The sequence below is a fragment of the Argopecten irradians genome, chromosome 3 (assembly GCF_041381155.1).
Source record: "Argopecten irradians isolate NY chromosome 3, Ai_NY, whole genome shotgun sequence".
NCBI classification, from domain to species: domain Eukaryota; kingdom Metazoa; phylum Mollusca; class Bivalvia; order Pectinida; family Pectinidae; genus Argopecten; species Argopecten irradians.
In genome coordinates this window covers 38,546,866-38,562,283 of record NC_091136.1, presented here as the reverse complement: position 1 = coordinate 38,562,283, position 15,418 = coordinate 38,546,866, and the positions used below count along the sequence as shown (strand labels likewise).

The 15,418-nt window shown below is 37.8% G+C and overlaps 1 protein-coding gene across 1 annotated transcript; it reads left to right on the top strand.

The window, feature by feature from the left end:
- The first annotated feature begins 2,544 nt into the window (after positions 1-2,544).
- On the top strand, positions 2,545-14,630 carry LOC138318498 (2-oxoisovalerate dehydrogenase subunit alpha, mitochondrial-like). The gene is made up of 9 exons (XM_069260922.1): positions 2,545-2,702; positions 5,469-5,612; positions 6,204-6,399; positions 6,963-7,124; positions 9,514-9,658; positions 11,477-11,538; positions 13,054-13,195; positions 13,721-13,889; positions 14,154-14,630. The coding sequence occupies exons 1-9, from the start codon at positions 2,547-2,549 to the stop codon at positions 14,328-14,330; spliced, it is 1,353 nt and encodes a 450-aa protein (XP_069117023.1). The 5' UTR covers positions 2,545-2,546; the 3' UTR covers positions 14,331-14,630.
- The last annotated feature ends 788 nt before the right edge of the window (positions 14,631-15,418 follow it).

The window sequence follows — 15,418 nt, the reverse complement described above, 5'->3', positions numbered from 1 at the left end:
CATCTACATGTACATGTAATTAACTTCAATGATTATTCAGCATGGCCCTGTGGGTGGCCATTTTAAACAGGTATTTCACACGACCATAGAGTGAGATTATGGAATGTTACCATGTTACTGATCAAATTCTTCTTGAGGCTGTAAGCCTTAAACTACATATAATTTTTACTGAATTTTTGATACAACGCATAGCGCTTGTATTATAGCTATCTGGTATACTATATGTGTAGGACTTGCCCTACAATGACATCTAGAAGTGACCTCTTGAACTATTTCATTCATAAACTTTCATTCATAAATTCCCTATTCTTCGAATAATGTTCCTTTGGACCAATCAGAAGGTAGCCTTTCAATTACTGCATTACCTGTAAAGCAGTCATAGGAAGACTGCTTTCTGATTGGTAAAATATACAGCTCCATCTAGGTCAGTACTCCCAGACTGTTGTCTGTGTATACACACTCTATACACACTGGTGACTCCTAAATCTAACTTACAAATTCAAATTGGATTTACAATATAAGGCTTATAGACCTAAGAGTTATAAAGTAAACTAATCAGAGATTCTTTCTATGTTCATTGAAATAATGTTTTTTTAAATGATTGTTGAAAACAGATCTGAGGTAAAGGCAATATAACTTGTGAGGCTGCCCTCATGTGTGCATGGTTTTGCCTAAATAAGTGTATGTGCAACACAAGAATCAAGAGTGTAGGACAAAAACTCATTTTTAATGAATATAAGACTTTCCTTTTCTTTATTTTAAAATCTTTTATTTTATGTAGGAATTTTAATTAAGAAGATCGACAAACAAAACATGTATTTTCTGTGATTAGTTGAATATTCTTGTAATGAGTGGTATAAAGTCGGGTTTTTATCACATAATCCGCCTGATATCCAGTGATTTCGCCCGTGTAATATTTTTGCGTATGTCACTAGTGTAATATGACCTGGAGCAATTTTCATTGGCTGGAAATTCATTGTGAGGTCAGATAGAAACAATAAAATGATGTCAGGAAAAATGACGTGACGTCAGGATTACTATGACGGCGGGACAAAATGGCGGCCTCTGCTAGATTTTCTGAATACATTTTGACGTGGAATTTTTTGTTGTGTAGGAATTTGTAGTTATGTGATAAAAGGTATTTTGAATTTGTGTTCATTTCATATGAGATTTTATGAAACCTCGTCTCAAAGTTTTTAGTTTTGCTTTCCAAGGATCGCAAAATTAATAACTTCTTAGACTCGTTTCATAAAATCTCATATGAAATGGATCCTCATTTAAGATACTATATATATATTTTGATTTTAGAAATTCATTTGATTTCATTTTATTTTTCTGTTTCTGCTGCATTGTATTTGCAGTAATTCGAGTACTTCGATTTTTTGAGTTTAACATCCTATTATCAGCCAGACCATGTAAGGACGTGCCAGGTTTGTTGGTGGAGGAAAGACGGAGTACCCGGTGAAAAACCACAGACCAGCAGTCAGTACCTGGCAACTGCCCCACATGGGATTCGAACTCGCATCCCAGAGGTGGAGGGCTTGTGGTATTTTGTTGAGACATCTTAACCACGCTGCCTGGCAGCCCCCTTTTTTACTGAAGCATCTACATGTACATGTAATTAACTTCAATGATTATTCAGCATGGCCCTGAAACAGAACAACGAAAGTAACAATTAATAAGATAATATTCCTTTGATCCTTTTCAACCCATGTGGCACCAAAAAAGAAAAAAAAAAGGAATTCTATTTGTTCTTTATCAGACTGTCACACCAATTACATACTGGGATAAAGGGTCACAAGTGTTGATCTATTTCTAAGGTTATAGAAGTTCAATATAATAAAAATCAAACTATATCTGGGGTCACAATACCTGGCCTGTGGTACACTGATATAAAAGGCTGTCCAGTTTGTTAAATAAAAATATTTTAAAAATCGCAATATTTCATTCATATGGAGCAGGCTCGATCTTCCTTATCTGCTTGAAAATTTGCACTGTATGAAATTAATGGGTCTGTGTGACTTATGAATAGATTTCAGCCTACTTTTGTGTATTGAAAAGGCAATATTCAACAGTTTTCTTCAAGCAATATATTGTCATATAATATTAGACCTTGCTATAAAATTATATGTAAAAGTGATAAACTGCACCAAAACCAAAAACTTTGTGGGTCTCAATTATGTACAAGCTTACCAAAATGGTGTCTGCAAAAAATCGTGTTTTATGTGTCAAATGATCTGTACACAGAAAACAGAAAAAAAATATTATTAAGATTGAATTAGCAGCATAACAGTGAGTTTTCGTCAAAATCAGCATGAATTCAGTATGATTGACCTTATTGAAAAAGTTGAAATGGCAAGATTATATAATAAAAGTAGCCTTAGTTTTGCAAACTCAATTTTGTCACACAACTGTATATATCCATAAAAAAGTCGAAATACAATGTAAGTAAAAAATTAACTGTTATCTTAGTATCGGGCCTAGGGAAAGGAACGATGTACAAGATTTCACCCCACAAAGTTATGCATTCGGAACTCTTCTAGATCATGACTGTTCGCAATGAAAACTGCAAAGGTATTCCGAATATAAATTGCAAAATGGCAACAAGGTGCTTTGGACGATTATATCGTCACTTAACGAAAATTCCTCGTCCTGCACGAAATTTAAGATGTATACATTCCGCTGCTGTTTTGAGAACTTCAGTAAGTATATATCTGTACATTGTGTGTAATGTCAATATTCTTGGATGCTCAGCAGAATGACGTGTAGGCCTACTGTACAGTAACCTTTTCTACCTTTTGGAAAATCAATCCATGTTGACCTTAGTAAAACGAACAGAAAAATCTTCAACCAGAGCTACGTCATCGCAGCTTTGATGACAAGTGCCAAGGGGACACCATCAGACAAATACATGGGGGTCACCATCAGACAAGTACCTAGGGGGTCAACATCACACAAGTACCTGGATGTCACCATCAGACAAATACCTGGGGGTCACCATCCGACAAGTACATGGGGGTCACCATCAAACAAGTACCAGGGTCACCATCAGCTGAGTACCTAGGAGTCAACATCACACAAGTACCTGGGGGTCAACATCACAAGTACCTGGGGTCACCATCAGCTGAGTACCTGGGGGTCACCATCAGCGAGTACCTTGGATCACCATCAGCTGAGTACCTGGTGTCACCATCAGCTGAGTACCTGGGGTCCCCACCAGACAAGTACCTGGGGGTTACCATCAGACAAGTATCTGGGGTTCACATCAGACAAATATCTGGGAGTCACCATCAGCTGAGTACCTGGAGGTCACCATCAGACAATACTCCAACAATGTTAGAGGTATTGCACGACTAGACACTTTTGGAACAAAACGTCGTGTCTAACCTCTAACTTCCGATAGGCCATTTACACGATGCTGAGGGTAACATTTTCAAAGTTTGGATTGTGACAATATAAAATGTTTAAATCATATTTAAATCGTCATCAATGTCAAATACCTACCTCTTGTTCATAATTCAACAAGTATTTTGACAAAATCAGCCTTAAAATTCATCTATAACAAATATTTACATCTCCTAACGTAAACTTTCATGACCCAGACAAAACTTCACGATGAAAGCGATCCGGCCGTTAAATAGCAAAAAAAGAATTGCAAAGTCCTTAAAACGCTTGATCTGCCTTTACTTTTATTTGCATTCTGCCCGCTTGAATTCATGTCCCGTTTTTTGTAGTAACCAGCCGCCATATTTAAAACTGGTCAAAATGTTAGGGAAAGGATTCATCATATCTAATCCGCTAAAATACTATTTTATGAGGCCTCAACTTATGGTTTTCCTAGATAAATGGAATAATTAATACCTAAAGTGTAAGTACACATCCATGTTATCACTGTTAGAGCTATAGATATTGATATAATTGCATTTTTCTTTCCGCTTTCATCTGACGTCGGAAGCTGCATCAAAGAAATAGGCCTTCGGAAATGAGAGTCGACAGTCAGCAAAATAACGTCCGATAAAAAAAGGCTGACCACTCGACTCTCATGTTATGGGAGTACATCAGACAAGTACTTAGGGGTCACGATCAGTCAAGAACCTGGGGGTCACCATCAGACAAGTACCTGGGGGTCAACATCACACACGTACCTGGGGGTCAACATCACACAAGTACCAGGGGGTCACCATCAGACAGGTACCTTGGGGTCAACATCACACAAGTACCTGGGGGTCAACATCACACAAGTACCTGGGGGTCACCATCAGACAAGTACCTTGGGGTCACCATCAGACAAGTACCTGGGGGTCAATATCACACAAGTACCTGGGGGTCACCATCAGACAGGTAACTTGGGGTCACCATCAGACAAGTACCTGGGGGTCAACATCACACACGTACCTGGGGGTCAACATCACACAAGTACCTGGGGGTCACCATCACACAAGTACCTTGGGGTCACCATCAGACAAATACCTGGGGGTCAACATCACACGAGCACCTGAGGTTCACCATCAGCGGAGTACCTGGAGTCACCATCAGCTGTGTACCTGGAGTCACCATCAGCGGAGTACCTGGAGTCACCATCAGCTGAGTACCTGGAGTCACCATCACACAAGTACATGGGGTCACCATCAGACGAGTACCGAGGGGTCACCATCAGACAAGTACCTGGGGTCATCATCAGCTAGTACCTGGGGGTCACCATGATCATCAGACAAGTTATTGGGGGGTCACCATTAGACAAATACCTGGGGGTCACCATCAGACAAGTTATTTTGTGTCAACATCACACTAGTACCTGGGGGTCACCATCAGACAGGTACCTGGGGTCACCTTCACACAAATACCTGGGGTCTTCATCCATCAGACAAGTACGTGGGGGTCACCATCAGACAAGTACCTGGGGGTCACCATGATCATCAGACAAGTTATTGGGGGTCACCATCAGACAAATACCTAGGGGTCAACATTACACAAATATTTGGGGTCACCATCCATCTGACAAGTATCTTGGGGTCATCATCAGACAAGTTCCTGGGGGTCAACATCACACAAGTACCTGGGGGTCACCTTCAGACAAGTATCTGGGGGGTCACCATCAGCTGAGAACCTTGGGGTCACCATCAAACAAATACCTGGGGTCACCATCAGATAAGTACCTGGGGGTCACCATCAGACATGTATCTGGAGGTCATCATCAGACAAGTACCTGGGGGTCACCATCAGACAAGTACCTGGGGGGGGGGCACTATCCGACATTTATCTGGGGGTCACCATCAGCCAAGTAAATTAAATCCCAATGAAGGCAAGGCTTGCCCGAAAAAGCAATAATTTTGTTTTCAGTAATTGATTTAAGTTTGCTGTCATGATTCAATCTATTAACCTGTTATAGATGAGTGAAATACATGTGGTCCTTTGATATATATGTAATTATAATTATTATTACGGTATTATTAATTTTCATTTTTAAGGAAATTGATGGGCCTAACTTTCCTGGATCTAGATCAAGATTTGTACACAAGTGTGAGTTCCTTGTCCCAGAAAATGATGAGGGCATCCCTGTCTATAGAGTCATGAGAAATGGAGAAATCATGTCAGAATCAGAGGATCCAAAAGTAAGTAGCTACACAAGTATGATATGTTGGATTGTTTCCCTTTATGTTGATTGGTCTGTACCACATTTACAAGTACATAGCACTATTTAGGAAAGATACCCAGTATTACTGAGTGTGGTCCTACTTACTGAAATGACTCGATACTGTAAACTTTATAACTTTTTTTCCACATGCGATTAAATTTTGCATATTGTACAGTCTTATGGAATTCACATAAATAAGTTGACGTGAAAATGTTTCAAATACAAGCACAATATAATATAGCTTTTAAACTATATTTCATCAAACTAAAATGTCATTGAAAAATCGTTTGGCATGAAAACACGAAAATAAGTCGCCGCTAAGATAAGTTTGTTTACAGTAGGAGAAATATAATTCTGGGATTTGTTGGATTGTGTTGAATTATCAAAACCATAATAATATTAAATTGTAAAGTAATGATGAAAGATCACATCCATATCTAATTGGTAAGTCTGAAAGCCTTAATCTTTACCAATATATAGGTCAATGATAATTTATTTCGGGTTAGAGGGCTATGTATTATGTAACATCACATGATATTTATACTATATGACATGCTATGTTATCCAGCTGGATAAAGACACAGTGGTGAAGATGTACAAAGATATGACATTGTTGAACACTATGGACCACATTTTGTATGAATCTCAAAGACAGGGAAGAATCTCATTTTATATGACCAATTATGGAGAAGAAGGAACTCACATGGGGTCAGCGGCTGCCCTCGACCCCAAAGATATGGTGTTTGGCCAGTATAGAGAGGCTGGTAGGTCATGCATGTCATTTTATTTGGCTTTTGCACCAAAGCCTAGTATGTAGGCATATCTAACAAATTTGCCACGAAAGTATGATTTATTGTAGTGTACGAATGATAATTTTTTCAAGCTTATAAATTGTACTGCAAAGACTGACTTTGTCACCAAACTCACCATTTAATCTCATCATTTGATCAGCTTTTATTGTAGATATGTTTACCAATCATTCTGTTTATAGTAAAACCCACATGTTTATTTACCTGTAGTAATTTAGATATTTTAGTGACAGTCAACAAAATAACTGTATTCTTCAAATTATTAAAGAATTCTTTGAATTGTTTTACCATAGTTTTTTATCAATGTCCAACTGTATTTGAGTTATGTATACATGTAGGATTTTTTTTATCAAGGTCTGACTGTATTTGATTTATATTAATTTTTATCAAGGTCTGACTGTATTTGATTTATATTAGTTTTTTTATCAAGGTCTGACTGTATTTGATTTATATTAGTTTTCTTTTATCAAGGTCTGACTGTATTTGTTTGTTGATCTCTCTGGTACCTTTATTACTAGGTGTGTTGATGTGGCGAGGATTCACTTTGGACCAATTCATGGATCAGTGCTATGGTAACATGTATGATATGGGCAAAGGTCGGCAGATGCCAGTGCATTATGGGTCTAAGGATCTTAGTTTTGTAACAATATCGTCTCCATTGGCAACACAGATGCCACAAGGTGAGCCTCTTTCTTTTCAGTTTGAAATGGGATTAACTTTTCTTGATTTTATCATATACATGTACATGTATACAATTGTTGCAATTGTTGCAGTGCTTAGTAGGAACTTAGCTTCTACAAAATCAGAAAATGTCTTTAAGAAATGTTTACTTTAAATGCTCTGACTTAATAAACTTTGAAGTTCTGTACCCATGGCTTTGATAAAACAAAATTATATGGCATATATCAGAAACATGATTAGTTTGTTAATCATGTGCTATTGTGATTTCTACCACAATAGGCAGTGTCATTCAACTCTCAGGGTATCAAATAAATGATGCAGCTGTTGATTAACAATTTGTTTATACCACACATGGTATAAACTCTGTTGGCATTCTGATTGGCTGATATGGCTTACTTTGACTACATTACTTATTTCTCAGTGCCATGTCATCATTTGTCAACGTCATGATTAATCGAGTGACGTCATGCTATGTTGTAATCGCTGCTTGACGTTAAAACTGCTGTTTTAAAGGGTACCGTATGTAACGTGGTTGTTGTGTCAAAAACGTGACGTTTTTATGTGTAGTATAATAATCTGTGTAATTTATTTTGACGAAAAAGGATCTTACTGTTGAGTTTGGTGGATTAAACATGTCTGTATCAGACTTGAACTTGATAACAATGGCTTGATGATTATTTGGCGGGAAGTAAACGTCATGGCAGAGCCGTGTGCATGCTTTTATTAGCTCACCTGGTCCAAAGGACCGAGGTGAGCTTATGGGATACCGCAGCGTCCGGCGTCCGTCGTCCGGCGTCCGTCAACAATCGACTTCTTCTCCATAACCGCTGGTCGGATTTCAACAAAATTTGACTGGTAGCATCCTTATGGGCTACTAACTGAAAATTGTACAAATGATGGGGCTGACCCCCCGGGGGCCTGAGGGGCAGGGCCAAAAGGGGTCAATTTGGCTATTTCCATATAAACGACTTCTTCTCTGAAACCAAGCATGGGATAGCACCCATAATGCAATGGTAGCATCCTTATAGGGTGGGGATTCAAAATTGTACAAATGATGGGGCTGACCCCCCGGGGGCCTGAGGGGCGGGGTCAAATTGGGTCAATTTGGCTATTTCCATATAAACGACTTCTTCTCTGAAACTAAGCATGAGATAGCACTCATAATGCAATTGTAGTATCGTTATAGGGTGGGGATTCAAAATTGTACAAATGATGGGGCTGACCCCCGGGGGGCCTGAGGGGAGGGGTCAAAAGGTGCCAATTTGGCTATTTCCATATAAACGACTTCTTCTCTGCAACTAAGCATGGTATAGCACCCATAATGCAATGGTAGCATCCTTATAGGGTGGGGATTCCAAAATTGTACAAATGATGGGGCTGACCCCCCGGGGCCTGAGGGGCGGGGTCAAAAGGGGCCAATTTGGCTATTTCCATATAAACGACTTCTTCTCTGAAACTAAGCATAGTATAGCACCCATAATGCAATGGTAGCATCCTTATAGGGTGGGGATTCAAAATTGTACAAATGATGGGGCTGACCCCCCGGGGTCTGAGGGGCGGGGTCAAAAGGGGCCAATTTGGCTATTTCCATATAAAAGACTTCTTCTCTGAAACTAAGCATGGTATAGCACCCATAATGCAATGGTAGCATCCTTGTAGGCTGGGGATTCCAAATTGAGCAAATGATAGGGCTGACCCCCGGGGGCCTGAGGGGCGGGGCCAAAAATTTCCATATAAATGACTTTTTCTCCGCAACTTAACATGGGATTGTGCTCATAATGCAATGGTTACATCCTTATAGGGTTGGGATTTGAAATTGTACAAATGATAGGGCTGACCCTCGGGGCCTTAAACGGTAATAGATGCGAGGTCAAAAAGGTCAATTAGGCTACTATTTTCATATAAATTACTTTGTCTCTGAACCTATGTATTTGATATCATATTTGTATGGTATCAATAGCATCATTGTATGGTTGTGATTCAAAATTCAACTTTGGGAGTCAATTTCGCTTATTTTTCTTATTGTCAGAGTCTTGTGATAATTACTAACAAAAAACCAGGTGAGCGATACAGGCCCTCTGGGCCTCTTGTATAGTCTGAGAGTGATTGTTGTATTGTTCGAATAACTTTGAAAAATTTAATTTAATAATATGTTAAATGAGAAATTAATTCCATGTCCAACAACCACTCTTTGTGTAACCTCTATATGTACATGTATTCATAGATGAGTTTAATTTAATTTATTTATGCTTTTAAAGTTTTACTACTTTTTACTCTTTACTACAATCTTAAATAAATGTGACATTTCTTCTTACTAAATGTAAGATTGTAAAAATGTAAATTAATCATCATATTAATATCATAAAAGCATGTTATTTATCTTTCTAGCTGCTGGAGCAGCCTACGCCTTTAAGCGTGCTAAGAATGGACTGTGTGTGATCTGTTACTTCGGTGAGGGTGCTGCGTCAGAGGGAGATGCCCATGCTGCTCTCAACTTCGCTGCAACACTAGACTGCCCTGTCATTTTCTTCTGGTATATGTTTTGCTTCTATTTTTTGTATATAAATCGTTTGGTGATTTAAAGTTTTTAGCCCACCATCTGATATTCAAATCGCCCTGCGTCTGTGGTCCGTCGTCCGTCATCCGTCGTCCGCCGTCCGTCCGTAAACAATGCTTGTTATCACTATTTCTAAAAAACTGCTGCAGGGATTTTGTTCAAACTTCACATGGAGGGTCCCCTTGGTCCATATTTGTGCCATACATATTTTGAGGCTGATCGGAAAAACAAGATGGCCGACAGGCAGCCATCTTTGATTTTGGCAGTTGAAGTTTGTTATCGATATTTCTTGAGAACTACTGAAGGGATTTTGTTCAAACTTCACATGAAGGTTACCCTTGGTCCCTAGTTGTGCCATACAGATTTTGAGGCTGATCGGAAAAATAAGATGGCCGCCAGGCAGCCATCTTTGATTTTGGCAGTTGAAGTTTGTTATCAATATTTCTTGAGAACTACTGAAGGGATTTTGTTCAAACTTCACATGAAGGTTACCCTTGTTCCCTAGTTGTGCCATACAGATTTTGAGGCTGATCGGAAAAACAAGATGGCCGCCAGGCAGCCATCTTTGATTTTAGCAGTTGAAAATTGTTATCAATATTTCTTGAGAACTACTGAAGGGATTTTATTCAAACTTCACATGGAGGTTACCCTTGGTCCCAAGTTGTGCCATACAGATTTTGAGGCTGATAGGAAAAACAAGATGGCCGCCAGGCAGCCATCTTTGATTTTGGCAGTTGAAGTTTGTTATCGATATTTCTTGAGAACTACTGAAGGAATTTTGTTCAAACTTCACATGGATGTTACCCTTGGTCAATATTTGTGCCATACAGATTTTGAGGCTGATAGGAAAAACAAGATGGCCGCCAGGCGGCCATCTTGGATTTTGATAGTTAAGGTTTGATATCCCTATTTCTCAAAAAGTGCTGAAGGGATCTTTCTCAAATTTAATATGTAGGTTCCCTTAGGGCCCTTGTTTTGCATATTGCATTTTTGGACCAATCGGTGAACAAGATGGCCGCCAGGCCGCCATCTTGGATATTGATAGTTAAAGTTTGTTATGGCTATTTCTCAGATAGTACTGAAGGGATCCGTCTCAAATTTCATATGTAGGTTCCCCTAGGGACCTAGTTGTGCATATTGCATTTTGGGACCGATCGGTCAACAAAATTGCTGCCAGGCAGCCATCTTGGATTTTTATATTCAAAGTTTGTTATCGCTATTTCTCAGAAAGTATTAAATGGATCTTTCTCAAATTCACATGTAGGTTCCCCTAGGGCCCTAGTTGTGCATATTGTGATTTGGGACCGATTGATCAACAAGATGGCCACCAAGGAGTCATCTTGGATTTTGAAAGTTGAAGTTTGTTACCGCTATTTCTCAAAAGGTACTGAAGCGATCTGTCTCAAATTTTATATGTAGTATGTTTGAAAAAGTTTAAAAAGTAGAGAAAAGATCCATCTTTCCTTTGTCAGATATAGATCATTCTTTGGTGGGCGCCAAGATCCCTCTGGGATCTCTTGTTATTATTATTATTATTGAAAACGGCATCAAACATCTATACAATTTTCTATTTCAAAGCACAATGTACCTACTGGTGAATAATTATTCTAAAATGAGTCTTCAAAGAAGTAAGTGAAGAACAAAATTTTAATTCTGATTCAAATGCACATGCACATATAAAAACAGATTACTATTTTCAAGTATTACCAAGCTACTACCGGTATTTATGGAAAGCAAAACAGACATTTCATCATCAGATCAATTTGGTATTAATACAACAATTTATTTGTACAGCCGGAACAATGGATACGCCATCTCTACTCCTGTGGAGGATCAGTACCGTGGAGATGGTATAGGTACGATCTAACTGTGAAAGGAAATGTTTGAATGACATTTGGTTATATCATTAGCAATCTGAATGAGTGATTTAATTCAGAAATTATTATCATTAACATTGCTGTTGACATCTATTTTTAGTTTCCTATCACATTTCCTGATTATGGAGTTGAATTATAAATAGTTTGGTAAAATATCTTTGTTTTCCTATCAGGATGTTATTCTTTTAAATAAGTGAATCATCATTTTAAATATGTAACTTTAAAAAACTGCAATATCATATCAAGCACAGAATAATGAATGACTAAGTTTTTATCCCCCGCCCAACGAAGTTGGCGGGGGATATACAAATGGGTTCTGTCCGTCCGTCCGTCCGTCTGTCCGTCCGTCCGTACGAATGGTTTCCGGAGCATAACTCTAAAACCAGTAGAGATATTTCCACGAAACTTCATGCACACATTGGTCTTATGGTCTAGTAGTGCCTTTTGCTATTTTTAGGTTTTCATTTTTTGCATTTTTTCCGTAACCATGGAAACATTGCTGAAAATATCATATTTTTGTACCAGGTTCGTTTCCGGAGCATAACTCTAAAACCAGAAGAGATATTTCCACGAAACTTCATAGACACATTAGTCTTATGGTCTAGTAGTGCCTTTTGCTATTTTAAGGTTTTCACTTTTTGTACTTTTTTCTGTAACCATGGAAACATTGCTGAAAATGGCAGATTTTTGTGTAAGAATCGTTTCCGGAGCACAACTCTAAAACCAGCAGAGATATTTCCATGAAACTTTATAGACACATTGTCCTTATGGTCTAGTAGTGCCTTTTGCTTTTTTTAGGTTTTCATTTTTTGCACTTTTTCCGTAACCATAGAAACATTGCTGAAAATATCATATTTTTGTACCAGGTTCGTTTCCGCAGCATAACTGGAAAACCGGTTGAGATATATGCACGGAACTCCATAGGCACATTAGTCTTATGGTCTAGTAGTGCCTTTTGCTATTTTTAGATTTTCACTTTTTGTGCTTTTTTCTGTAACCATAGAAACATTGCTGAAAATATCATATTTTTTGTAGCAGGTTCATTTCCGGAGCATAACTCTAAAACCAGCAGAGATATTTCCACGAAACTTCATAGACACATTCTTTTTATGGTCTTGTAGTACCTTTTGCTATTTTTAAGTTTTCATTTTTTGCACCTTTTCCGTTACCATGGAAACATTGCTGAAAATATCATGGTAAATGGTAAATGTTACTTTGCAAAACTCCATCCATCTTTGTGTATATAGTCTAATATAAATGTCAAGGCTGTATACCTGATTCAACAATTGCAGCCCGGCTCTACTTGAACTATACTCCATCTTTCTTTAGCTCAACTTCCTTTTTCCTGGTGTTTTTTCATACACATAAGTCTCCACAATCAAACTTACTTCAGCTTTGATATCTCCATTGGCGGGGGATCTGAATGACTATGTCCTTGTTGACATAGAGAATATAAGAAATTGAACATTTATGTCTTAATTTTCTTTCCTTCAGCATCTCGTGGAGTTGGGTATGGTATGACAACAATCCGAATTGATGGAAATGATGTGTTTGCCGTTTATAACGCTACCAAGGCTGCAAGAAAGATCTGTGTAAAAGAGAATAAACCTGTTCTGATAGAAGCCATGACATACAGGTCAGTACACAATAGGTTATATAGAGGTCTTCATGGTATTATAATCTATGGTTAGATTGTAACTCTAATTTCAATACTTGTACAGACTGGTTACACAGTACCGCTGATGACCATTTCTATACTTTCACTTTTAAATACTCTACCGTTAAGTTTTTTAACACAGCTCCTTTAATATAACAACACTGCAATTTTACTTTTACAATATTGTAAAATACAGTTTCTAGTAAATTTTGTTCATTCATTTACATTGTTGTTACATTGAAAGATAAGGGTTGGTCACCACAGTACCTCTAGTGAATAGCCCTCTACTCTCACTTTACATTATTATAACACAAGCCGGTCACCACAGTACCTCAGGTGAATAGCCCTCTACTTTCACTTTACATTATTATAACAAAGGGCCGGTCACCAGAGTACATCTAGTGAATAGCCCTCTACTTTCACTTTACATTATTCACAGGGTCAGTCACCATAGTACCTCTAGTGAATAGCCCTCTACTTTCACTTTACATTATAATAACACAGGGTCGGTCACCACAGTACCTCAGATGATAGCTCCATGTACCGTCAGCTTAATGAAGTTCAGTCCTTTGATGTACAAAGCCCAATACTTCGACTGCGACAGTACCTCGATAAACAAGGCTGGTGGGACGATAACCAGGAAAACCAATGGAAAGAACAATCCAAAAAAGATGTAAGCTTTCAGTAAACATCCAGAAATGGTACTTTGTCATAATTTTTACGTTGATTTTCAATTTTACTCTAATTACTGCATATTTAAACAGTATCTTCAGTCACTAAATTGTCTATTATTAGAGGTTCTATTTGGTAACTATGAACATTTATTTAGTGTTACAATTATTGTGCTAAACAGTTTTAATTATGTTAATATATTGATTGATTAATGTATTCAATACACTATTCACTTAATTACTAGGATATTCTTTATTTTGTACAGATAATGGAAGCCTTTGCCAGAGCTGAAAAACGGAAACGGCCAAATCCAGAATTTTTGTTCACTGATGTTTATGATGATGTGCCACCTCACTTACAAAAACAAATGGATGAGATGAAACAACATGTGGCAAAATACCCTCAACATTATCCAGTAGACAATCATGATAAAATGTCTTAACCACTTTGGAAAATGTGGCTTGTGTGTGTTTTTTGTTCATCTGTGACTCGTTCATGTCGAGATTTTCCATTTCATGTGTGATATAGAAGCTAAGAAGCTGGACTCCAAAGCAATGCTAGAATGAGATTTCATTGTTTATCATGGACTTTATGTAAGCATATCTTGCGATCAACAGTTATTCAGAAGATGAGATTATGATATTTCAAAGAAATTGTATTCTTAAAGAATTAAAATATTTATCTCATGTGTCTGGATAGTGGATATATATTGTTTTTATCTGAATAAAGTAGATTGACGAAGCATTTTTCTTTCACCTTGACAGTGGATATTAATTCTTTCTGCTTTGTGTCAAACACGAAAATGAATGGGTCACCTAAACTAGAGGCCTATGGGCCGTAACGGTCACCTGAGTTCGTTTAGAATGAAACAAAGACATAAACACTAATATATAATACTGGCCCTTGAAGTCAGTCAGTGATTTTATAAATTTGACTTTTTAATCTATGAATAGTATTTGCTTCCATCAAACCTGTGAACTCTGAAGATTTTTTTGGAATTTTAAGTCATTTTGACCCTATTTGACTCAACCCCTTTGGTCCCCCAAGGGGTCAGTTAGGACTGATTTGGATGTTAAAATACTTTATCTCAGGCTAATAATTTTTATCAAGTTTGACTCATTTCCTATGAAAATTGAGCAAATATTGTTCATAAAGGTGTTTTTCATATATAAACTAAAATAAACTTGACCCCCTCCCCAAGGGGAAATCTAAGACTCCAGGGTCATATAATTCACAATTTTTATAAAACACCTTAAGACCTTTCCATCTAAAACATGTATAAAGATCATTTGATTCTACCGTTTCCAGAATTTGAGAAGATTTTTGAAGTTTTAGCTTTTTTGCCCCGCCCCTCTGCCTCCAGGGAGTCAGCCAGGACCATGCTATCTCAGGCTAATAATTCTAACCAATTTTGACTCATTTCCTATGAAAAATGAGCAAAAAATGCTCATTAATGTGTTTTCCCTTTATAAACTATAGTCAACTTGACCCACTACCCAAGGGAAACGCAAGACCTTGGGGTCATATAAT